At 41.4% G+C, this 25,804-nt stretch overlaps 2 protein-coding genes across 4 annotated transcripts; both read left to right on the top strand.

Annotated features, from left to right (window-relative positions):
• The first annotated feature begins 3,819 nt into the window (after window positions 1-3,819).
• LOC108163836 lies at window positions 3,820-9,110 on the top strand. The gene is made up of 5 exons (XM_017299348.2): window positions 3,820-4,815; window positions 4,875-5,023; window positions 5,084-5,297; window positions 5,368-7,370; window positions 7,962-9,110. Exons 1-5 carry the CDS (start codon window positions 3,885-3,887, stop codon window positions 9,087-9,089), a joined length of 4,425 nt encoding a protein of 1,474 aa, XP_017154837.1. The 5' UTR covers window positions 3,820-3,884; the 3' UTR covers window positions 9,090-9,110.
• Window positions 9,111-9,593: 483 nt separating this feature from the next.
• LOC108163837 lies at window positions 9,594-23,506 on the top strand. Of its 3 annotated transcripts, XM_033393321.1 has the most exons (7): window positions 9,594-10,542; window positions 10,602-10,750; window positions 10,811-11,024; window positions 11,097-11,352; window positions 18,403-20,140; window positions 21,906-23,194; window positions 23,304-23,506. In XM_033393321.1, exons 1-6 carry the CDS (start codon window positions 9,612-9,614, stop codon window positions 23,031-23,033), a joined length of 4,416 nt encoding a protein of 1,471 aa, XP_033249212.1. In that variant the 5' UTR covers window positions 9,594-9,611; the 3' UTR covers window positions 23,034-23,194; window positions 23,304-23,506. The 3 variants fall into 3 exon arrangements, with proteins under 3 accessions (XP_033249212.1, XP_033249211.1, XP_017154838.1); XM_017299349.2 differs by lacking the exons at window positions 9,594-10,542; window positions 10,602-10,750; window positions 10,811-11,024; window positions 11,097-11,352 and adding exons at window positions 15,674-17,588; window positions 17,648-17,796; window positions 17,861-18,074 and having other exon boundaries at window positions 18,147-20,140; window positions 23,304-23,505; XM_033393320.1 differs by lacking the exons at window positions 18,403-20,140; window positions 21,906-23,194; window positions 23,304-23,506 and adding an exon at window positions 14,538-16,019 and having other exon boundaries at window positions 11,097-13,093.
• Window positions 23,507-25,804: the final 2,298 nt, after the last annotated feature.

Genomic DNA, 25,804 nt, shown 5'->3' with positions numbered 1-25,804 from the left:
ATCAATCACGCCTGTCGGACCTTTTGTTGATTAATTTCTCAATTAAAAGTAATTGAAATTTTATTTTCATTAACCTTTCGCGGCCAATCCAATCCTCTTTCCTTTGTGCTAATTAATGGAGAGCAGGCTTTTGGGAAAAATCTGAGTTCTTCCCCGCAAGCGATTTGCCCACGAAAATTCCAGGGGGAGTGCCATTGCTCATTAACCCATTGAGGGGCTGACTACCTAATTGCGCTACCATTTTCCATTTTCCCCCATTTGCTGTCAATGAAAATTCGTTCCATTTTCGTTTTTATTTATGTTAATTTTCTTTTCTTTTTTTTCTATATAGAGCTGAGGGGTTACGCTCAATTGCTTTTGTAATCAATCAAAGTCACAAGCATTGGAGAAAGATATAGAAGAGCATCTGAAAGGGGGTTGGGTGGGGTGGGGTGAATGCAGGCAACCCGTTTTTACCAAAACGGAAACTGTATTGTCATGTGTGTGCTCTAGATGCTGCTGCCGATGCTCTTTGTTCGTATTTCGTGTTGGTGTTTGACGTGACACTTGAGCGACACTTGAAGCCCGATAATTGATATTGTGTGCCTGAGGCGCTGGAGATGTTGAGAGGGCATGGCCATGGCGGTGGGTGGCTAGGTGGCTAGGTGGCTGTCGGATGCCCCCGTAATTGCCGCTGACACATTTTGGCGGTTTAGTTGCGGGTTGCCAGGAAGCGGGGGAAGCCAAAGTCATTGATAAATCTAAAAGGGTTTACTCCCTATCAATCACTTATACGAGTAGTGGCTTGAAATCAACTAAGTTTTGCTGAAAAATATAGTAAAGATCTAAAAGAAACGAAAGAAGAGTAAAACAGTGTTTCCACTGCACTAAAAGAAAAGTTTTAAAGAGAGAGAATCAATTGTTTAAAGCTTCCAATCGCTTCCGCATGATGCTAGACTCAAGGACGCTCAAGCGAATGAAGAACGTAGAATGAAGAAGAAAACAACCCTAAGAATACGTCAAAATTACATGTCGTGTGCATGATTGATGCTCTTCCGACACGCACAGTGAAAGATAGAAAAGAAAATGAGTGAAAAGGGCAACAACAAAATACATGTCGTGTGCATGCCAATGCCGATTGCTTCTCTATCTACCCATAGAATCAATAACACAAATTTTTTTCCTAATATAAACTTTGCCTTTCAACTAAAACCTAACTTTCCCATACTTAAAGTTCTTTAATCAAATAATTTGATCAATATGTAGTATGTATTTTGAACGCACACACTTAGTGTCAACTGCAGTATCCAGGGAGTTAGCACATGGCTCCTCCATGTCGCCGGTCCCTCTGGGGAACCACACTCAAATGTCAGGCAGAGATAATTGTTAACCATTAAGTGGCACCGCAAATCAAGTGCAGCAATTGGACTTGCAACTGGACTGCAATTCATTTGCGGCATGGATCATTAAAGGGCGCAGGGTCAGAAGTTTGGGCCAAAGACAAACCGCACGCAAAGTTGCCAGCATGGCCAAAACAGACGTCACCTCGGAGGCCCACAACCAAAAGCCCCAGAACCCAAGCAGAAGGCAACAGCAGTCGCCCAACCCCCACAACTGAAAGTTGAAGGCGAGTACAAAGAGTTTCCCCATCAAGTGATGGATGGAATGGAAATTGAATGGGGAAAAAGGATTGCAGAATGGTTTTACGCTGCTTTTCAGAACCATTAAGCATTCAATGATAATAATACTGATGATGATGATGGCATTAGAGTGCTTTGAACTTTTGAACTTTGATAACGATAAAGATGCTGATGCTGATGCTGATGGTGTGTGTCGGGAACTATTTCTCAGTTTGGAATATTTAATGTACACCAGAATTCTATCTGTCATTAGTGTCAGTGAGAAATTACGGTACATCCCGCGCGCGCGTCAAATCCTTTTAATGTCACATCTCTACAGCCTTCAGCCTTCATCTCAACCCTTCTCAAACACGATATGAAAGTATTAAGTCGATTCAGTTAATAAAATGTCAGGCCAGAGGAAAAACAGAGACTGAAACACTGACATCTATTAAACAACAGGGCATTAATATTCATTTATCTATCCATAATATAAGTTAAACTTAATTATGATACTCGTTCTCGGAGGGGACTATGACATTTTAATTAAAGCGAAAACCAAAAACCGCAGACAGAGTGAGTGCCATCAAAAATACCACAAAATAAAGGCCCGCCGCCTTCAAATTCCTCTTCAAATTATTAACATCACACGCAGTCCACAAAGAGGACAACAAAAAGTACAAAAGAGCAAAAGTAAAGAAAGCAAAAGTTTTGGGTGACACTACCGACGCACTTTTATGGGGAAAGTCTCAACCTGTGTCTCAACACCCCCACGTTGTTATCCTTGTCTTAAGTGAGAGATATTCTCTTCTCTGTATCTCTGTACTAGAGATGGTAAAAAGAAAACTACTGAAAGAGCTTGACTTATCCAAAGAGTACTTTTTAGCCCAACGGTTACCATCTCTAGAGTGGGGGGTATGTGGGGTCTCTTTTGCTTAAAGTATGATTGCAAGTGTGAAAATATATATGCTAAACGTGCCCCGCCATCACCATGTGTGTGTGTGTGTGTCCCTCCCAACCGTTGGCCGTTGCGCTTCATGCGTTTTTGTTTTATGACGCGGCGACGTGCTCGGAAAATGAAAAGCACTTGACGCACAGCCAAAGTGCTGAACTTGGTGGTCCTCTGCTTCAATCCCCATCCACACAGAACGTTCATCAGACCCCAGTAGACTTCACAGTCTCACAGTTGGTCCTCCCCACACATGCCAAATCGTAAAATGCTTCATTCTTTTGTTATTTTTTTTTCCGCTTTACTGTTAAAGTTTTTTGATACTCTATTTGAAGGGTTTATCTAATTGGTAGCTCCTTTAGAAGAAGAAATATATAATTTTGTACTTAAAGCTGAACTATTTTCAACCCCAATTTGGTATATAAAAAAAAAACGTAAAAGCAGAATCATGCAGAAAAATCATATCTACTCGATTGTAGAATCTGGCAGCGATCGGATCATTATTATAGTCCGAAAGAATAAAACGGGTCGTTTTTTGCTATTTAAGCACACGGACTTCTAATAATTTTTTTTGTCAGATAAGCGCGTTTTTTGATTGCATACTTTTAGGATGCGTAGGCTGTTGGCAGACCTATTTCCGGAAAGAGTATTTTCTCAGCAGTCGAAAAGACACACACACATCTTCTATATGTTTTTTTTTCGACTCATTCCTCACTGTTTTTTATGCGAAGTGCGCTCTGGCCTGTAAATGGTTTGTCGCCTTGGCTTTTTCTTACTCCTATTTACTACCATTCCATTCTCATTTGTTCGAACAATTTAAGAAATTTTTGCCTCCCATATCACCCATCTAAAGGAACAGAACAGAGAGAAGAACTATGCCATGCCATGAGCAAAGTTTATAGTAAATAAAGTATGATTGTCTATTGTCGAATACTTGTCGATGTCTTTGGTGGTTTATAAAAATTCAGCACTCAATTTGCTGCTTGCCGTGTCTGTGTTTTTTGACTTAATTTCATTTGATTTAAATGGATTTTGTAAATGCGAATGGAAATGGAAATTGGAGCTCTGCGTTAAGTCGTTTTCTGTATTGCTCACTCGTTGATAATTGTGGGGATGTGTCCTTTTGTATGCTGTTGTGTGGTCAATAAATTACCAGCTGTGCCAGACTTTTGTTCCTTTCTGGACTCGTATTTGAATTGCAATTTTAGCGTTTTTTTTGTTTTTGGCTCTTTGATCACCTGCTCTTCACATTCCCATTGCCTCTTGAGTCAAATGGAAATGTATTACAAAAACAAATATGGAACAAGTATTTATAAATTTTGAGAGAAGTTTGTATAATGCAAAGACTCCTGTGCCTCATGATGACATCGATATCGATGATGTGGTTTATGTATCATGGTAAAGCCCAAAATGAGGGAAGCCAATGGGACCTTGAAGGGGATAACATTGAAGCAACCTCCAATCAATCGGCACACAGCTTCATGCAAGTACAAAAAATACCCAAAAGATATCGTAACTTTTTGAATTGGAGTAACGAGGTCCAGAATAACATGAAGACCTTTCCTGCAAAGCGAAATCCATTTCATAATGAAGAGCAAAGAATCAAAGCACCTTGGGATCCTGCCTACAATGAAAGCCTTGATTATCGGGAAAACCAAAAAGCATTCTCCAGGAGGAGGAAACGGCAAGGAAAACGTAAAAATATTACGTATCCCCTAGAAAATCATATGGAATTCAATCGTCATCCCACTTATGGCAAACTCTATCACATTGTCGTCATGATGCCCAGCCTAGGCACTGAAAAATTTGTTTTGACCTTGGCGGCCGATACGAATGATTATCTGATCGATGAGATAGTGACTGTACCCAACGGTAAGCCAAATCCCTGGCGTTACACCAAAAACTTGCCGTCGATTTTGAGAAAGTATGGCATTCGTGTTACCAGGCTGCCGTACAGAAGTGGCTACTACTATCCCACGCGTGCTAGTTACTTCAACTCTCATCAGCGTTACGTGTATATCATGACTAGGGCTTTTAAGAATAGAAAAAAACATTTGGCACGCAAAGCACGACGTGGTATCAAAATAATATTTCCAAAATCCATGAGTTGTGATCCGATGTTGAACCTTCCCTTCTGCAAGAATCCCGATGAACCTATAGATGTCTCACCCCGGAGTCATTTGCAATTCTTTGCCGAATTAGGAGACGAATGCGACAGTTTTGAATACGATCATGTGGATTGGAATTTTTACGATATGAGCGAGAATCGTAATAAATTTTTGTTCTTAATATTAATGTTCATGCTGATATCTATATACCACACACAGATCTGATTGGTCATGCGGGTATAACCAAGGACCTTGTGCTCAAGATACCACCATATAAGATCAAATTTAAATACTATCCACGTTTGGTACGTTTTCTATTTCTCTTGCGTGTAAATGCGATTATAAACGGCGTGAATTGTGTGGCAAGGGTAAGTAAATAGTTACGTACAGATGATCGATCACAAATGATAATCTGATTTCACATTTAGTGTTATGTACGCATGGTCGCACTTCAAGTGGAACCAAGAATCCGGGGCAACATTTTTCGACGGGCCAATTCAGCACGTGAGATTGTGATGGATGGCAGTCAAAGTAGAGACAGATCGAGGGCACGGAAGGAAGATTATTCCAGGAAATTCCTTTGGGGCTGTGTCAGCGTAGATGATCCTAAAAATAAGTACTGCCGTCCAAAAATGAGTACTAGTGAGTACGTTACGAATACTACTTAAGCACACAAACACAATTAATAATCCTGAAATGCGATACTCCACAGAGGAAAAGATAAAAATACCACCAAATGCACTGAAACCGGGAAATTTCTATAACTACAGTTTAACATTGTATTCGCGAATGGATTTCCGAGTCTATGCCACGGAATATCAAATGCTGGAAGTTGTCAAGCAACGTACAATCACGCCAAACATACGTTGCCATCGTAATTGCTATCTGAAAACGTATGCCCCTATCGACAGCTTCCACTTTTCGGGTGAATGTGCCGATTGTGATTCAGAGGTTTATTTCTATAGATGGTATGTGACAGTGCCAGGGGGACAGCCAAAAATAGAGTCAAAATCTAGAAATCTTGTAGCACGGCATACTGAGCCGAAGCTAAAGATACGACTGGAGATCGTGCTAAGGAATGGTGTCTCCGGAGAGGCACATTTCTTATTGGTACGAAACGATGGACCACAGAATGGAGAATGCCATATATATCCACTCAGTGGAGTGGAGGCCCATACATACTTTTACGTGCCTTGCCTAAACTTCGAAACGAAATATCCACCATTACAATTTAGGTATACAGTCGCAATGAAAGTCATCGACTCGAATGTACCGTACCCACTGTTCAAATTGACTCTACCGTCCACCAACGAGTTACATGTATCGATATGCGATTACCTTGACATGTGCATAGATGTACAACTTAAGGTCACAGTGCTTAAAACCAAAAGAATAGGTGAATACAACGCAAACAATACGCTTAAGCATCTTTCGGATCTGCAGAATTATATAAGTGAGGTGCCGTACTTGTTGACGCGTGGTAGATGGAACAAGGCCTATGTCAAGACACTGGTGGCTATTCAGAAGATTAAAACATCAGCCGAGGGCACAGAGGTCTACGAATACCTAGACAGGGGAACCATAATAACGGGTGCACAGCTCGAACAGCTCTCAGTGTTGGCCTGTCAAGTTATTGACCGTTTGATGCCCATGGACTATAAAGAAGCAGCCATGGTTGCTCAAATATTTACTCGAATGAGCGTGGTGTTCGAGCAGATAATCCAAGACATCGAATGGCTACATCGGGCAGCGTACAACGCGCTCACCGAGCACCACTTTTTTTTCGTGTCCACACTAGCCATGCGAACGGAAAAGCATCCACCGGCGCAGTGCAAGACTCATGATGAAAATTGTAACATGGGTCAGAGTTTGGGTGCAGAGAGGAAATTTGAGATGGATGTGGATCCGGTCACCCTGAAGCGCATCAATTGGTGGCTATTGGAAACATGGTATCTGTACAAATGTGTATACTATCTGGGTGTTCTCGGCACCAAGCGACATCATCCCTACGATAGAGCTCTGTCAATGTTCCAGGGCGGCATTTCCTATCAAATGAATGTAACAGAGGTAACAGAACCTATCGAAAATATAACTGTAAATACCATTGATGATATGTTCCATGTTCACATTTCGGCGGAGCTCCTTAAGGAGCTAAGGGACCTACTGGCTGATCCCGCAGTGCTCTTTCAGATCATATCGCAGCAGAACGTTCACAACATGTACTGGTGGTATCCGGAGCCATTGCCATCGGAGACAAATGTACTCATTGTTCATGCCTACAGTCCCAAAAATAATTACCCAATGGGAGCGCGTTTACCGCTTAAAAATCCGTTGAATTATTACTTGAACATTTCCAAATTCAGTGCGAATCCAGAGTTCGTCAAATGGATGGCAAACAGCACCATCGAGAGCCACTCTCACATACACGTTTATAAGATACAATTGAGATCGAAAAGTGTGTTGGCTGTGCGCATCGTTCTTGTGACAGAGGACACACTTATTTTTATATCTTTGCACAAAAAACCAAAAATGCACGAAATCAGAGAAAGCGCTTGCCACATAACGCCAAACATGAAGGGAAAACGCATTTGGATGACGAACAACTGCCCTGGCACTTCCATTGCCTATGTGGGTGTACTCAGTAGAGAGCATATGCTCAAAGATGATCACAATGATAATAGACATGACGAGTCGTCAAGGAGGAGTCAAGTAAAGGTACGAAAAGCTCAAAAAAACAGGTTTGTTTTTTACTGATCTTAATCGATTTCATTCCTATTTTGAACCAAATTGAGATTTCAGATACTTTTGTATTTTTTCGATAGATTTTTTTAATTTTTAAAATTTTATTTAGTTTACTTTTCGTTGATTTTTTAATTGTGATACCCGGAACTCGGAAAGTATAGAGGTATCTTAGAGTTTTATTGAAAGTGGGTATGTCTAACACCCAAAAAACACATATATATATTCTTGATCAGCATCAATAGCCGAGTCGACCGAGTCTGTCTGTCCGTCTGTCCGTCCGTCCGTCTGTCCGTCTGCCGGAAGAGAGCCATACTGACTAAGTGTCGGGTATAAATGTAGAGTTGCGGCTCCCGCAGCAACTCCCAACGTTCCCCCTCGTTTACTTTATTGATTATTTCCGATATTGTCCGATAGTTTTTTTAAATTTATTCTTAGTTTTTAATTTAATTATTTTTAAATTTGATGTGTGTTTTTTTTTATTTATCTCATATCCTTGAATGTTATATTTTCAACATACATAAATTTACGATAACTAATATCTATGTATTCTTCCACATTCTGCAGAAATCAATTAAAAATGGCCTGAACTATTCCATTCTCCTTGAGTCATATCAGTGTAACTTTTGGTTGAATCGCTCATTGAACCCCGGTTGGAGTTCAGAATATTGCACCACAAAATTAGAAAATAGGGATGGCATTTTTGTCGAATGCACCTGCGATATCCTCGGATCGCAAGCCGCGCGCATATTTCCCGTTGCCGCCGAACGACATATTACGGTGTTAGTCTTTCCCATACTGGAGACAAATTGGTATATGTTTGCCTTATTTGCGATGCTACTCCTACTGCTTTTGTTGGTACTTCTTACGTATATCAGTCGTATGGGCGACCTGGTGCGTCGGCCTATCCAGCAGTGCCAGAAGAAGAATGTACGGTTCAAGAAGGACATGACGTTTAATCCGGAAAAGGCAATACTTGTAGTGATCAAAACTGGCGGTCATGAGTTCGCTGGAACCACTTCCAACATCAAATTCTACTTTAAATCGTACAATGGCAGACAGTCCTCGTACATGATATCACAGGATCCGATGCGACCACGTCTCGTACGGAATAGTATCAATAAAATAAGCATGCCTGGCGATAGCGTGCAAATACCCACCCGTCTGGCCCTTGGCATCGAACGGAATGGACGGTATCCGAGATGGTATTGCCGGACGGTGTCTATTGCCCAATTGGAGAATGATATGGAGCAACTTTTTATAGTCGAAAGATGGATCGAGGAGGGGCACACGCCCTTCATTCATTCCCCCTACTTCACACACTCGGAAAATGCAAGGCCCGTGCAATCCTGGACGCGACGTTTCCGGAACAGTTTCGAACAGCGTTTCCTCAATTGGTTTTTGATCAGCCCCATGACGGGGCCGTGGCTAAGCCGCAATACGCTCTATACGATGACACGATTTGAACGCTCTTGCGTTTGGATTTGTAATGTCAGTCTAACGATTCTCTTGGTCAGTCTCTACTTTGGAGCCTCTCCGTTTGAGCCGGTCATCGAGGAGTCCCTCAAAGATCAAAAGACTAGTCTAAAACTGAAGGAAGTTCTCATCCTAGGGGCATATTCTGTTGTTATCGGAATCAGTGTGCTTTTGTTCTTTGAATTTGCGATCATGCGTTGTCTCTGGCGTCGGCATTGAAATGGAAAATGCTTAAGGAAAGCAAGAACGCAAACACACTCACACAAAAAATGTTTGCCCTTTAAACACCTGGCATTTGAGTCCTATTATTACAGATAAAAGTATGTTTGTTTATTGTCGAATACTTGCCGTTGTTTTCGGCGGCTTATAAAAATGCAGCACACAATTTCCTGCTTGCCGTGTCTGTGTTTTGTGACTTAATTTCATTTGATTTAAATGGATTTTGTAAATGCAAATGAAAATGGTAATTGGAGTGGGAAAAATGATTGGAGCTCTGGGTTAAGTCTTGTTCGTTGTTGCTCTCTCGTTGAGAATTGTGGGGATGTGTAAATTACCAGCTGTACCAGGCTATTTCTCCTTTCTGGACTAGTATTTGAAGTGCACTTGTATGCTTTTTTGGCCTTTGGACCGGTGCTTCCCATTCGCATTGCCTCTTGAGTCAACTGGAAATATATGACAAAAACAAATGTCTACACAAATATGGATTCCAAGTATTGATAAATTTTTAGAGAAGTTTGTACTATGCAAAGACTTCTGTGCCTCATGATGACATCGATATCGATGATGTGGTTTATGTATCATGGTAAAGCCCAAAATGAGGGAAGCCAATGGGACCTTGAAGGGGATACCATTGAAGCAACCTCCAATCAATCGGCACACAGCTTCATGCAAGTACAAAAAATACCCAAAAGATATCGTAACTTTTTGATTTGGAGTAACGAGGTCCAGAATAACATGAAGACCTTTCCTGCAAAGCGAAATCCATTTCATAATGAAGAGCAAAGAATCAAAACACTTTGGGATCCTGCCTACAATGAAAGCCTTGATTATCGGGAAAACCAAAAAGCATTCTCCAGGAGGAGGAAACGGCAAGGAAAACGTAGAAATATTACGTATCCCCTTGAACCTCACATGGAATTCAATCGTCATCCGATTTATGGCAGACTTTATCACATTATCGTCATGATGCCCAGCCTGGGCGATGAAAAATTTATAATGACCTTGACGGCCGATACGAATGATTATCTGATCGATGAGATAGTGACTGTGCCCAACGGTAAGCCAAATCCTTGGCGTTACACCAAATACTTGCCGTCGATTTTGAGAAAGTATGGCATTCGTGTTACCAGGCTGCCGTACAGAAGTGGCTACTACTATCACACGCATGCTAGTTACTTCAACTCTCATCAGCGTTACGTTTATATCCTCATTACGGCCTTCAATAATCGAAAAAGAAATTTGGCACGTAAGGCACGACGTGATATCAAAATAATATTCCCAAAAGCCATGACTTGTGACCCGATGTTTAATCTGCCTTTCTGCAAGGATCCCAATGAACCTATAGAAGTCTCACCCCGGAGTCATTTGCAATTCTTTGCCGAGTTAGGAGACGAATGCGAGAGTTTTGAATACGATCATGTGGATTGGAACTTTTATGATATAAGAGAGACACGTAATGAATATTTGTTCTTAATATTAATATTCATACTAAAATCTAGCTACTACACCCAGATTTGATTGGTCATGCGGGTATCACCAAAGGCCTTGCGCTCAAGCTACCACCGTATAAGATGAAATATAAATACAATCCAAACCTCGGAAAATTTGTGTTTATTTTGCGAGTAAATGCAATTATAAATGGCGTGAATTGTGTGGCAAGGGTATGTAAATATTTACAGAGAGATGATCGATACAAAATTATGATCTGAGATCCCATTTAGTGTTACGTACGAATGCTCGCACCTCGAACGGAACCGAGAATCCGGGGTAACATGAATCGTCGGGTCAATTTCGAGCGTGAGATTGTGATGGATGCCAGTAGAAGTAGAGACAGATCGAGGACACGAGCAGAAGATAATTCCAGGATATTCATTTGGGGCTGTGTCAGCGTAGATGATCCGAAAAATAAGTACTGTCGTCCAGACATGAGTACTAGTGAGTGCATTATAAATACTATCTAAGCACACAAACCCTCAATCAATAATCCTGAAATGGAATACTCCACAGAGGAAAAGATAATAATACCACCATATTCATTGCAACTCGGCAGTTTCTATAACTTCAGTTTGACAATGGTTTCGCGAATGGATTACCGCGTATATGCCACGGTATATCAAATGTTGGAAGTTGTCAAGGATCGTACCATCACGGCACATATACTTTGCCATCGAAATTGCTTAATGAAAACGTATGCCCCCATCGATAGTTTCCACTTGTCGGGTGAATGTGTTGATTGTGATTCAAAGATTTATCGCTATAGATGGTATTTGACATTTCCTGGGGATCCGACAAGTTGGTCCGTGTCAACATCTAAAAATCTTGTAACGCAACATACTGTGGAGGAGCTGCTGATAACACTGGTGATCATACTGAAGGATGGGATCATGGGTTCGGCGAATTTAATAATGAAACGAAACGATGGACCACAGAATGGAGAATGCCATATATTTCCACTCAGTGGAGTGGAGGCCCGTACATACTTTTACGTGCCTTGCCTAAACTTCGAAACGAAATATCCACCATTACAATATAGGTATACAGTCGCAATGAACGTCATCGATTCGAATGTACCCTACCCACTGTACAAATTGACACTACCGTCCACCAACGAGTTAAATGTATCTATATGCGATTACCTTGACATGTGCATAGATGTACAACTTAAGGTCACAGTGCTTAAAACCAAAAGAATAGGTGAATATAACGAAAACAATACGCTAAAGCACCTTTCGGATCTGCAGAATTATATAAGTGAGGTGCCGTACTTGTTGACGCGTGGTAGATGGAATAAGGCCTACGTCAAGACACTGGTGGCTATTCAGAGGATTGAAACACCATCCGAGGGCAGAGTGGTCTACGAACACCTAGATAGGGGAAACATAATAACAGGTGCACAGCTCGAACAGCTCTCAGTGTTGGCCTGTCAAGTTATTGACCGTTTGAATCCCATGGAATATAAGGAAGCAGGCATGGTTGCACAAATATTTACACGAATGAGCCAGGTATTCGAGCAGATAATCCAAGACATCGAATGGCTACATCGGGCAGCGTACAACGCGCTCACCGATCATCACTTATTTTTCATGTTCAGACTGGCCATGCGAACGGAGAAGCATCCGCCGGCACAGTGCAAAACCCATGATGAAAATTGTAACATGGGTCAGAGTTTGGGTGCAGAGAGGAAACTTGAGGCAGAATTGGATCCGGTCACACTGCATCGCGTCAATTGGTGGCTATTGGAAACATGGTATCTGTATAAATGTGTATACTATCTGGGTGTTCTCGGCACCAAGCGACACCATCCCTACGATAGGGCTCTGTCCACGTTTCAGGGCGGCATTTCCTATCAAATGAATGTAATAGAGGTAATAGAACCTATCGAAAAAATTACTGTAAATACCGTTGATGATATGTTCCATGTTCACATTTCGGCGGAGCTCCTTAAGGAGCTGCGGGACCTACTGGCTGATCCCGCAGTGCTCTTTCAGATCATATCGCAGCAGAACGTTCACAACATGTACTGGTGGTATCCGGAGCCATTGCCATCGGAGACAAATGTACTCATTGTTCATGCCTACAGTCCCAAAAATAATTACCCAATGGGAGCGCGTTTACCGCTTAAAAATCCGTTGAATTATTACTTGAACATTTCCAAATTCAGTGCGAATCCAGAGTTCGTTAAATGGATGGCCAACAGCACCATTGAGGGTCATTCTCAAATACACTACTATAAGATACCCTTGAAGTCGAAAAGCGTGTTGGCTGTGCGCATCGTTCATGTCACAGAGGAAATACTTATTTTCATGAGTTTGAACCAAAAACTAAAAATGCACGAAATCAGGGAAAAAGCTTGTCACATAACGCCAAACATGAAGGGAAAACGCATTTGGATGACGAACAACTGCCCTGGCACTTCCATTGCCTATGTGGGTGTACTCAGTGGAGAGCATAAGCTCGAAGATGATCAAAATGATAATAGACCACGCAAGCCGAGTAAAGTAAAAGTAAGAAAAGCTCGAAAAACAGAGGTTTTATATTACATGCGATTTCATTCTTATTTTTTTACATTTTTAAAATATTATTGTACCCGATACTCTAAATGAGTTTGGGGGTATACTAGATTTTTAGTAAAAATGGATGTGTGTAACGTCCAGAAGGAATCGTTTCCGACCCCATAAAGTGTATATATTCTTGATCAGCATCAATAGTCGAGTCGATTGAGCCATGTCTGTCTGTCCGTCTTTCCGTCTGTCCGTCCCTATGAGCGCCTAGTGCTCAAAGACTATAAGAGCTAGAGCAACGACATTTTATATCCGGACTTTTGTGATATGTCACTGTTACAAGTATATATCAAATCTTCGCCCCGCCCACTTCCGCCCCCACAAAAGGCGAAGATCTGTAGCATTCACAATTTCAAAGATACGAGAAATCAAAAAAAAAAAAAACCCAGAATCGTGAAGGATAACCATATCTTCTAGACTGCCAAATCTGAACCAGATCGTATAATTATTATAGCCAGAATTAAGAAAACAATTTCATTCTCTCTCGCTTTGTCTCTCTCTAGCACTCACACAAAATGTGAGTTCCTAGATCTCAGAGACTATAAGAGCTAGAGGAACCAAATTTTGTATCCAGGTTCCAGTTATATCACACTTTTACGAGTGTATCTTTCTCTTTCCGCCACCGTAAAGGACGAAAATGTGGCCTTCACAATTTTGAAGAAAGGATAAAACAAAAAAAAAAACCAAGAATCATAGAAAATTACCATTTCTAGCAGATGGCCGTATCTAGATTGGATCATTTTTATCTAGAAGAAAAAAATTTAATTGCACTGGCTGCTTTCTCACACACTCTTCCCCGTGCAGTTTGGATGGGGGAAGTGAGCGAGATAAAACAGCTGTGAGAATAGAAGAAAAGAAACAGATGTACAAAAATGTAAAAAAGAAAGCTGACACAGATAACGTCTCTCGAACATGTCAAGAAAGTTGAATCAGAAGGGAGATGTTATCTGCCGATTTTTTAGACATACATAAGTGTAAGAGAAGGATCTGTTATCGATGTAATTCCTGTTGTTCCTTAAAAGCATCAATAATGTTATAAAATATAACAATGTATTGTTATTTTATAATTTTCAGTGAAACAATTTTTTTAGAAATTGAAACTTTTCAGAATGCAGAAAAACAAAGTGATCACATTTTTCGAGAGATTCTACTGTATTATTTTTAAATTTTTGTGTATTTACTTAGATGTTATTACTATTTTTCAAATTTATTTATTATTTATTTAGCTTTTTGAATTTGATATTATATTATTTCTATTTTTTTTCTTTCATTTTTTATATATTTTTAGAATTGACCTATTCGAATACTTTAAAGTTGTTAATAAATAATATTTTTCACAATATACTTTACGATAACTAATATCTATATTTTCATCCACACTCTGCAGAATTCAAATACAAATTTTATCGATTATTCGATTCTTCTTGAGTCATATCTGTGTAACTTTTGGTCAAATCGCTCGTTGGACCCAGGTTGGAGTACAGAATATTGCACCACAAAATTAGAAAATGAGGAAGGCATTTTTGTCGAATGCACATGCAACATCCTGGGATCGCTAGCCGCGCGTATATTTCCCGTTGCCGCCGAGCGACACATAACGGTAGTGACCTATCCCATACTGGAGACAAATTGGTATATGTTTGCCTTATTTGCGATGCTATTCCTCCTGCTGTTGTTCTTACTCCTTACGTATATCGGTCGTCTTATCGTCCATCGGCTTCGGCATCTGCAGGTCCTGCAGTGCAAGCAAAAGCGTGTGCGGTTCAAGGATGAAATGACATTTCAATCGAAAATGAATATGATTGTAGTGGTCAAAACAGGCGCTCAAGAATTTGCTGGGACCACTTCCAACATCAAATTCTACTTCAAATCGATGAATGGGAAACAGTCCTCGTACGTCATAACACAGGATCCGCAAAAACCGCTTCTTCTACGGCATAGCGTCAATAAAATAAGCTTGCCCGGCGGTAACGTTGAAATACCCAGCCACCTAGCCTTTGGCATTGAACGGAATGGACGGTATCCGAGCTGGTATTGCCGGTCGGTGAGTATTGTCGATTTGGAGAATGATATGGAGCAACTGTTTATAGTCGAGAGATGGATCGTGGAGGGGTACACGCCCTTCATTCATTCCCCCTACTTCACACACTCGGAAAATGCAAGGCCCGTGCAATCCTGGACGCGACGTTTCCGGAACAGTTTCGAACAGCGTTTCCTCAATTGGTTTCTTATAAGCCCCATGACGGGGCCCTGGCTAAGCCGCAATACGCTCTATTCGATGACACGCCTTGAACGCTCCTGCGTTTGGATTTGTAATGTCAGTCTAACGATTCTCTTGGTTAGCCTTTACTTTGGACCCACTCCGTATGAGCCGATCACCGAGGAGTCCTTCAAAGATGATAAGACTCGTATACAAATGAAGGAAGTTCTCATTCTAGGGGTATACTCTGCGGTTATTGGAGTTAGTGTGCTTTTGTTCTTTGAATTTGCTATCATGCGTTGTCTCTGGCGTCGGCATTGAAATGGAAAATGCTAAAGGAATGGAAATGAAAAAGAAAATGCAACCTGTTTTGACACCTCTATTCCCGGTCTATAGCTAATGGATTTTTCCATGGATTAAGGATTACCTTACCATTACCTTACCCAGAATCCGAAAAGCAAGAAGGCAAAAACACTCACACACAACACAATTTTTTACTCTTTAAACACCTGGCCGTCGAGCCCTATTATTTCCCGATAAACGAACTTTTGATTTGCAGTTTGCAGACCCATTTCCGGAAGGAGTTCTCTCAACAGTCGGTCAAACAGTCGTATTTAATACCATTCCATTCCGCTTTGCTCGGACAATTTAAGAAATGTTCGCCTTCCATATCACTCATCCATAGAAACGCAACCAGAGAGAAAAACTATGCCATGCCATGAGTAAAGTTTATAGTAAATAAAGTATGATTGTTTATTGTCGAATACTTGCCGTTGTCTTTGGTGGTTTATAAAAGTTCAACACTCACTTTGCTGCTTGCCGTGTCTGTGTTTTGTGATTAAGTTTTGGAGCTCTTAAGACGTTTTCTGTACTACTCTCTCGTTGATGATTTTGCTGATGTGTCCTTCTGGGTGCTTTTGTGTGGTCAATCAATTACCAGCTGTGCCCAGGCTTTTGTTAATTTTTGCACTCGTATTTGAAGTAAACTTTTAGGATTTTTACATACACAATTTGTAACTACTTTTAAACAATTATGAAGGCAGACGGAAAAAATGTATCGAGAAAGTTTAAGAAGAAAAACGCAAGTTTTCTGCGTTTAAATGTCTCGTGTTGCCTGTCAACCGCACATTTCGGCGGCATTTAACCAAAGGAAGGAAGATTTTCCACACCGAAACGCTGTCGCTTTGGATATCTGAACACCTGTGCTTCCCATATCCATTGCCTCTTGGAAAAATATGACAAAAACAATTGTATACAACAAAATATGGATTACAAAATATTAATACATTTTGAGAGACGTTTTTATTATGCACAGACTTCCGTTATTCATGATGACAACGATATCGATAATGTGGTTCGTGGATCATGGTAAAGCCCAAAATGAGGGAAGCCAATGGGACCTTGAAGGGGATACCATTGAACCAACCTCCAATCAATCGGCACACAGCTTCATGCAAATACAGAAAATACCCAAAAGATATCGTAACTTTTTGAATTGGAGTAACGAAGTCCAGAATAACATAAAGACCTTTCCTGAAACGAGAAATCCATTTTATAATGAAGAGCAAAGGATCAAACGACTTTGGGATCCTGCCTACAATGAAAGCCTTGATTATCGGGAAAATCAAAAAGCATTTTTCAAGAGGAGGAAACGGCAAGGAAAACGTAGAAATATTACGTATCCCCTTGAACCTCATATGGAGTTCAATCGTCTTCCGACTTATGGTAAACGCTATCACATTATCGTCATGATGCCCAGTCTAGGCGATGAAAAATTTATAATGACCTTGACGGCCGATACGAATGATTATCTGATCGATGAGATAGTGACTGTACCCAACGGTAAGCCAAATCCCTGGCGTTACACCAAAAAATTGCCATCGATATTGAGAATGTATGGCATTCGTGTAACCAAACTGCCGTACAGAAGTGGCTACTACTATCACACGCATGCCAGTTACTTCAACTCGTATCAACGCTACGTGTATATCATCATTAAGGCTTTTAAGAATCGGGGAAAGATTTTAGCACACAAAGCACGACGTGGTATCAAAATATTATTTCCAAAATCCATGAGCTGTAATCCGATGTTGACTCTGCCCTTCTGCAAGAATCCCGATGAACCTATAGATGTCTCACCCCGGAGTCATTTGCAATTCTTTGCCGAATTAGGAGACGAATGCGACAATTTAGAATACGATCATGTGGATTGGAACTTTTATGATTTGAGGGAGACATGTAATGATTATTATATCTTAAAGTGAAAGTTCATGCTAATATCTATCTACCACACACAGATCTGGTTGGTCATGCGGGTATATCCAAGGGCCTTGTGCTCAAGATACCACCATATAAGGTAAAATTTAAATACAATCCACGTTTGGTTCGTTTTTTATTTCTCTTGCGTGTAAATTCGATTATAAATGGCATAAATTGTGTGGCCAGGGTAAGTACATATGTATTTACGTAAAGATGATCGATCACAAATGATAATCGGATTTCCCATTTAGTGTTACGTACGAATGGTCGCACCTCAAGTGGAACCTAGAATCCGGGGTAACATGAATCGAAAGGCCAACTTTGCGCGTGAGATTGTGATGGATGCCAGCAGAAGTAGAGACAGATCGAGGGCACGGACAGAAGATTATTCCAGGATATTCCTTTGGGGCTGTGTCAGCGTAGATGATCCGAAAAACAAGTACTGTCGTCCAAAAATGAGTACTAGTGAGTACGTTACGAATACTATTTAAGCACACAAACCCTCAATCAATAATCCTGAAATGGGATATTCCACAGAGGAAAAGATAAGTTTACCACCATATTCATTGAAACTCGGCAGTTTCTATAACTACAGTTTGTCAATGGTTTCGCGAATGGATTTCCGCGTACATGTCACGGTATATCAAATGCTTCAAGCTGTCAAGCATCGTACCATCACGGCACATATACTTTGCCATCGAAATTGCTTAATGAAAACGTATGCCCCCATCGATAGTTTCCACTTGTCGGGTGAATGTGTTGATTGTGATTCAAAGATTTATCGCTATAGATGGTATGTGACAGTGCAAGGAGGACAGCCAAAGATAGAGTCCAAATTTAAAAATCTTGTAACGCAACATACTGAGGCGGAGCTGCTGATACGACTGGAGATTAGACTAAAGGATGGCCTCACGGGTGCGGCGAATTTAATAATGAAACGAAACGATGGACCACAGAATGGAGAATGCACGATATTTCCAGTTAAAGGAATGGAGGCCCATACATACTTTTACGTGCCTTGCAAAGGCTTCGAAACGAAATATCCACCATTACAATTTAGGTATACAGTCGCACTGAACGTCATCGATTCGAATGTACCCTACCCACTGTACAAATTGACACTACCGTCCACCAACGAGTTAAATGTATCTATATGCGATTACCTTGACATGTGCATAGATGTACAACTTAAGGTCACAGTGCTTAAAACCAAAAAAATAGGTGATTACAACGAAAACAATACGCTAAAGCATCTTTCGGATGTGAAGAACTATATAAGAGAGGTGCCGTACTTGCTGTCGCGTGGTAGATGGAACAAGGCCTATGTCAAGACACTGGTGGCTATTCAGAAGATTGAAACATCTGCCGAGGGCATAGAGGTCTACGAATACCTAGACAGGGGAACCATAACAACGGGTGCACAGCTCGAACAGCTCTCAGTGTTGGCCTGTCAAGTTGTTGAACGTTTGATGCCCATGGACTATAAAGAAGCAGCCATGGTTGCTCAAATATTTACTCGAATGAGCGTGGTGTTCGAGCAGATAATCCAAGACATCGAATGGCTACATCGGGCAGCGTACAACGCGCTCACCGAGCACCACGTCTTTTTCGTGTCCACACTGGCCTTGCCAACAGAAAAGCATCCACCTGCACAGTGCAAGACCCAAGATGAAATTTGCAAAATGGGTCAGAATTTGGGTGCAGAGAGAAAATTTGAGATGGATGTGGATCCGGCCACCCTGATCCGCATCAATTGGTGGCTATTGGAAACATGGTATCTGTATAAATGTGTATACTATCTGGGTGTTCTCGGCACCAAGCGACACCATCCCTACGATAGAGCGTTATCAATGTTCCAGGGCGGCATTTCATATCAAATGAATGTAACAGAAGTAACAGAACCTATCGAAAATATTACTGTAAATACCGTTGATGATATGTTCCATGTTCACATCTCGGCGGGGCTCCTTGGGGAGCTGCGGGACCTACTGGCTGATCCCGCAGTGCTCTTTCAGATCATTTCGCAGCAGAACTTTCACAACATGTACTGGTGGTATCCGGAGCCATTGCCGTCGGAGACAAATGTACTCATTGTTCATGCGTACAGTCCCAAAAAGAACTACCCTATGGCGGCGCGTTTACCGCTTAAAAATCCGTTGAATTATCACTTGAACATATCCAAATTCAGTGCGAATCCAGAATTTGTCAAGTGGATGACCAACAGCACCATTGAGAGCCACTCTCACATACATGTTTATAAGATACCCTTGAGATCGAAAAGTGTGTTGGCTGTGCGCATCGGTCATGTCACAGAGGAAATACTTATTTTCATGAGTTTGAACCAAAAACCAAAAATGCACGAAATCAGGGAAAAAGCTTGTCACATAACGCCAAACATGAAGGGAAAACGCATTTGGATGACGAACAACTGCCCTGGCACTTCCATTGCCTATGTGGGTGTACTCAGTAGAGAGCATAAGTTCGAAGATGATCAAAATGATAATAGACCACGCAAGCCGAGTAAAGTAAAAGTAAGAAAAGCTTGAAAAAGAGAGGTTTTATATTACATGCGATTTCATTCTTATTTTTTTACATTTTTAAAATATTATTGTACCCGATACTCTAAATGAGTTTGGGGGTATACTAGATTTTTAGTAAAAATGGATGTGTGTAACGTCCAGAAGGAATCGTTTCCGACCCCATAAAGTGTATATATTCTTGATCAGCATCAATAGTCGAGTCGATTGAGCCATGTCTGTCTGTCCGTCTTTCCGTCTGTCCGTCCCTATGAGCGCCTAGTGCTCAAAGACTATAAGAGCTAGAGCAACGACATTTTATATCCGGACTTTTGTGATATGTCGCTGTTACAAGTATATATCAAATCTTCGCCCCGCCCACTTCCGCCCCCACAAAAGGCGAAGATCTGTGGCATTCACAATTTCAAAGATACGGGAAAACAAAAAAAAAAACGCAGAATCGTGAAGGATAACCATATCTTCTAGAGTGCAAAATCTGAACCAGATCGTATAATTATTATAGCCAGAATTAAGAAAACAATTTCATTCTCTCTCGCTTTGTCTCTCTCTAGCAGTCACACAAAATGTGAGTTCCTAGATCTCGGAGACTATAAAGCCTAGAGCAACCGAATTTGGTATTCACACTCCTGTGATATCGAACCTTGACAAGTTTGTTTCAAAATTTCGCCAAACCCCCTTCCGCCCCTGCAAAGGACGAAAATCTGGGGATATTCACAAATCTCAGAGACTATTAACGCTAGAGTAACCAAATTTGGTATCCGCACTTCTGTTAGATCTCACTATAAAACGTATATCTCAGAATTTCGCCCCACCCCCTTCCGCCCGCACAAAGGACGAAAATCTGTTGCATCCACAATATTGCACATTCGAGAAAACTAAAAACGCAGAATCATAGATAACGACCATATCTGTCAGATTGCTGAATCTGGACCAGATCAGATAATTTTTATAGCCAAAAGGAACAAATCAATTTGCACTGGCTACGCAGCGCACGACGTCATGCTCAGACTGATTTTCTGTCTCTCTCGCACGCACTCTTTGTCGTGTCGTTTAATATTAGCAGCGTCTGCCGGAGGAGAGCCATACTGACTTAGTATCGGGTATAACTGTAGAGTTGCGGTTTCCGTAGCAACTCACAACGTTCCCCCTCGTTTCAGATAACTTTAGTATTTTACATCCGGTTGTAGGGAACTTTGCTATTCTGAAAAGCAGATAAATCGGAACCAAATCTTTAAAAAAAATTTAGGCTTTCAAATTCCAAATCAAAAATTTTTTTTATATCCGTCCGTCTTGTTTGACGCCTCTCAGAGACTATAAGAGCTAGAGCAACGAAATTTTTTATTCAGACTCCTAAGATATCACACTAAAAAAAATAGTAGTTTTCAAAGTTCTGCTACTCCCCTTTCCACACCTCTCTAAAGGACGAAAATCTCTGTCATGAAACAAATGAAATTACAGTGGCTTCGATAGCGTAACCACGCGCTTAGTCATTTTCTGTCTCTCTCTATCACACACTCTTCGTAGTGCAGTGTGTGCGGCCTATGCCGGAGAAAAGCCATACTGACTGAGTACTCGATGCAGCAGTCGAGTCAATGTTCCCCTTCCTTGTTCTTTGATATATAGACATTAATTAGACGTTGTTTTATGTGTCGTTTGTATGCTGTAGTTCGTATATTTTTTACAATATGCCTTTACAAGGAATATATACTATCGATAACTAATCTATATGTATATTTTCTTCCACATTCACATTCTGCAGAACTTAATTGAAAATGGTCTCAATTACTCGATTCTCCTTGAGTCATATCTGTGTACATTTTGGTTGAATCGCTCGTTGAACCCCGGTTGGAGTAAAAAATATTGCACAACAAAATTGGAAAACAGGGATGATATTTTTGTCGGATGCACCTGCACCATCTTGGGATCGCTAGCCGCTCGCATATTTCCCGTAGCCGCCGAACGACATATTACGGTGTTCGTCTTTCCCATACTGGAGACAAATTGGTATATGTTTGCCTTGTTTGCGATGTTGCTCCTACTGCTTTTGGTGGTACTTTTAACGTATATCGGTCGGATGGTCGCCCATCAGCATCGGCGTGTCCAGCAGTGCAGAAAAAAGCATGTGCGGTTCAGGGAGGACATGAAGTTCGATTCGGAAAAGGCCATTCTTGTACTGATCAAAACTGGCGGTCATGAGTTTGCTGGGACCACTTCCAACATCAAATTGTACTTCAAATCTAACAAGTCCAGTCAGTCCTCGTACATCGTATCACAGGATCCAGCACGACCGCGTCTCCTACGGAATAGCATCAATAAAATAAATCTGCCTGCCGGTAGCGTTCAAATACCCACCCGCCTGGCCTTTGGCATCGATCGGAATGGACGGTATCCGAGATGGTATTGCCGGTCGGTGAGTGTTGTCGATTTGGAGAATGATATGGAGCAACTTTTTATAGTCGAGAGATGGATCGAGGAGGGGTACACGCCCTTCATTCATTCCCCCTACTTCACACACTCGTCAAATGCAAGGCCCGTGCAGTCCTGGACGCGACGTTTCCGGAATAGTTTCGAGCAGCGTTTCAACAATTGGTTTTTGATCAGCCCCATGACGGGGCCGTGGCTAAGCCGCAATACGCTCTATACGATGACACGCTTTGAACGCTCTTGCGTTTGGATTTGTAATGTCAGTCTAACGATTCTCTTGGTCAGCCTTTACTTTGGACCCTCTCCGTATGAGCCGATCACCGAGGAGTCCTTCAAAGATGATAAGACTAGTCTAAAAATGAAGGAAGTTCTCATTCTAGGGGTATACTCTGCGGTTATTGGAATTAGTGTGCTTTTGTTCTTTGAATTTGCGATCATGCGTTGTCTCTGGCGTCGTCATTGAAATGGAAAATGCTAAAGAAAATGGGAATGAAAATGCCACCTGTTTTGGGTATTCCTCTGTTCCCGGTATACGGTTAATGGATTTTTCCATGGCTAATTACCATTACTTTAGCCAGCAGCCGGACAGTGCGGGAACAACCAAAGCAAACACAGAAAAAAAATGTAAGAAAAATTATATTTAAAATGATTGCTCCTTTTTTTGTGACATAAAAAGCAAAAAAAAAAAAAAAACTATGCTTATGGTATTTTAATTATAATTTTTTTGTTTTAGGTCCTTTTGGCTTAGGTGTGGTATGCAAATGGAATTTCATAGTCACACCATTAACACCTTTTTTTTGCGCACTCCTTTCGGTCCTCCTTCTTGTGGTCCTCTGTTCCATTTTGTATGTGTCCTTTTTCTTCAGCGCATATTTTATGTGACGCTAAAAATAAAAATGAATTTAATTAAATGCCTTACCAAATGCGCGCGAAAAACGGTTTTCAACGTGTGATATTTTATGCCAGAAGTCGGGGGCCATTTTTTTCATTCTTTACAGCTGTTTTGTTCGCTGCGTTTCTTATTGTCGCGTTGGGCACAGGGACAGGACAGCACCGAAAAATGCATTTTCATAACGTTTCTGCGACGACATTATAAATGGGCCACCAAAAAAGGTTGGCAGTTTGGGGTTGAAAGTGTTATGTGGGTCTTTCCAGGTGTCATATTGTCATAAGACGGTACGGTATAAATATTTAACTGGTAGTTGAGATCTTTTCCTGTTCTGGTCTGATCATAGTACCCTTAGATGAATTTTGATTTGCTTCATAGCACTCTGAAAACGCTGGATCTTCCCAGCATAATCTGAAACCTGCAGAAACCTTATTTACTCTTGTGAGTGAAAATTGCTCGAATCTTCTGTCGTTACTTGCATTTCAATGCATTTCCATCATCCACTCCAATATGCAGCAGCCTTGAGGCAACAAACCACGACGATGACATACCAGAGTCGCCTTCTCCCTCCCCCCAAACAACGGCTCAATCTGTAACCAGTTCCGATTTTTGCTTACTTTGTAGTTAGGCATAGATTTGCAGCTTTTTCTCTCTCTCTTTTTGGCTATTGTGTCGGTGCAACGGAAATTGTACTCGAGGGCAGGACCATCACACATCCCCTTAAACTCTATAGAGGACCAAGGAGAGACGAAGCAGAATTTGTCATATTGCAGTTGTTTGGGCAACGTATTCTCGTTTTTATACAGGGTATTTGTTGGAGCTTAGAGGTGTATTTGATGTGTGGATAAGTTCGTAACCTTGCACTATTTCCCTTAATATGATCCTAAAAGCAGTGCATCATGCTGAAGCCGGAATGTTTGGTTCAAGCAGTGCACTGCAGTGGAAGGAGTGCATCTGTTAAACCTTCGTCAGTAAAACCTGAAGGCTGGGTCCGTTTTTAAAGCAGTGCATGTTCTAAACCTGAAGGTTCAAGCATTCTCCCGCCACAAGCAAGCAGATATTCTAATGAAAATTTTCTTATCAAGATCTTTTTTTAGCAGGTATCTAAGAGTACGAATATTTTGGATAAAATTTCTGTTGATTTTTTCTGTTGCTTGTTTATGCGTTTTTCTTACCCCCAGCCGACAAAATTGTACCCGACAGTTTTTGGTGTACACAGTCGCCACGGGGCCTTTTTGGGGGCGGCAGAGAAGAACGCCCACATTTTGGCCACTGTTTGCATACGTGCCCGATGTGAAATTGCCGGGGCGCACTCCTCAAATCATTGGCTGTTCCGGTTGGGCCCATGCCCAATGCCCCATGCCCCATGCCTCATGCCACTTTCTACAGCTCACAATCCGTACTCGTGTTTGGCAATTTTTGTGCTTGGCGGCAGTGGCAGTGGCAGCAGCAGCAGCAGCAGCAGCAGTGCAACATGTAAGTGACACAATCGAAATGGAAAACGACATGGAACATGGCAACAATAACGATGGGGGGTGCAACACAGCAACAACAAATAGCTTGCAACTTGTCTGCGTTTTTGTGTTTGTGTGTGTGTCGCAAGGATGAGGATGTGGCGTACCCACCTTTGCGGAAATTGAAGTGTGAAATCTGTGAGTGGATTAGTTATCCTGAGAATTGTTGCTGTTTGACAAATTTTCTCCACTGATTTGTGTGATCCTTCCACTCTTCCCGTCGGATTATGCCACAAACGTAGACCGAGAGTAGCGAGCGAAAAAGATGTGCACACGAAAAGTGGAATGGGAGAGAAAATAATGCATGAAAACTTCTGGTTTCAAGGAGGCACACTCTCTGGAGGAGCTGGAGCTGTACTCCAGTCTGGTACTCCCTTTCATGCCACATTCCCCTGTCTCTGTGGGTTGTTTGCCTTGCAACGACTCGCGACGCGACGCGACATTGCGGTGGCAGTGGCACATAGGCAAATGCAAGACCAAACCACCTAGTAAATGTTTCAGATTGAGTGACTGTCGGATGAGCTCTACAGAGAAGGAATTTGCCAGTGCATTTTGTCACTTTATTTCAAAAGAGATTTAGCAGATGGCTAATAAACAAAAATTTAGTGAAAATTGAAAGATTAAAGCCTTTATTATATAGAAATTTCTTTGATCGATTTTTCTAGTATTTTTTAAAGTGTGTATTCAACGTTTACCTAGATGGTAGAACCCATATGCTATGCTCTACACTCGACTCTAAGCTGGACTGCTCATGTGGAACGTCGTTGTAGTCGGTCGGTGGTATTCCCACAGTTTTCTGGGGCTTCCGTTTTCCCTTTGGGCACCGCTACG

Source organism: Drosophila miranda, chromosome 4 (assembly GCF_003369915.1).
Source record: "Drosophila miranda strain MSH22 chromosome 4, D.miranda_PacBio2.1, whole genome shotgun sequence".
Taxonomy (NCBI): domain Eukaryota; kingdom Metazoa; phylum Arthropoda; class Insecta; order Diptera; family Drosophilidae; genus Drosophila; species Drosophila miranda.
The sequence above is the reverse complement of the archived record's forward strand: the minus strand, read 5'-3'. Positions and strand labels throughout refer to the sequence as shown.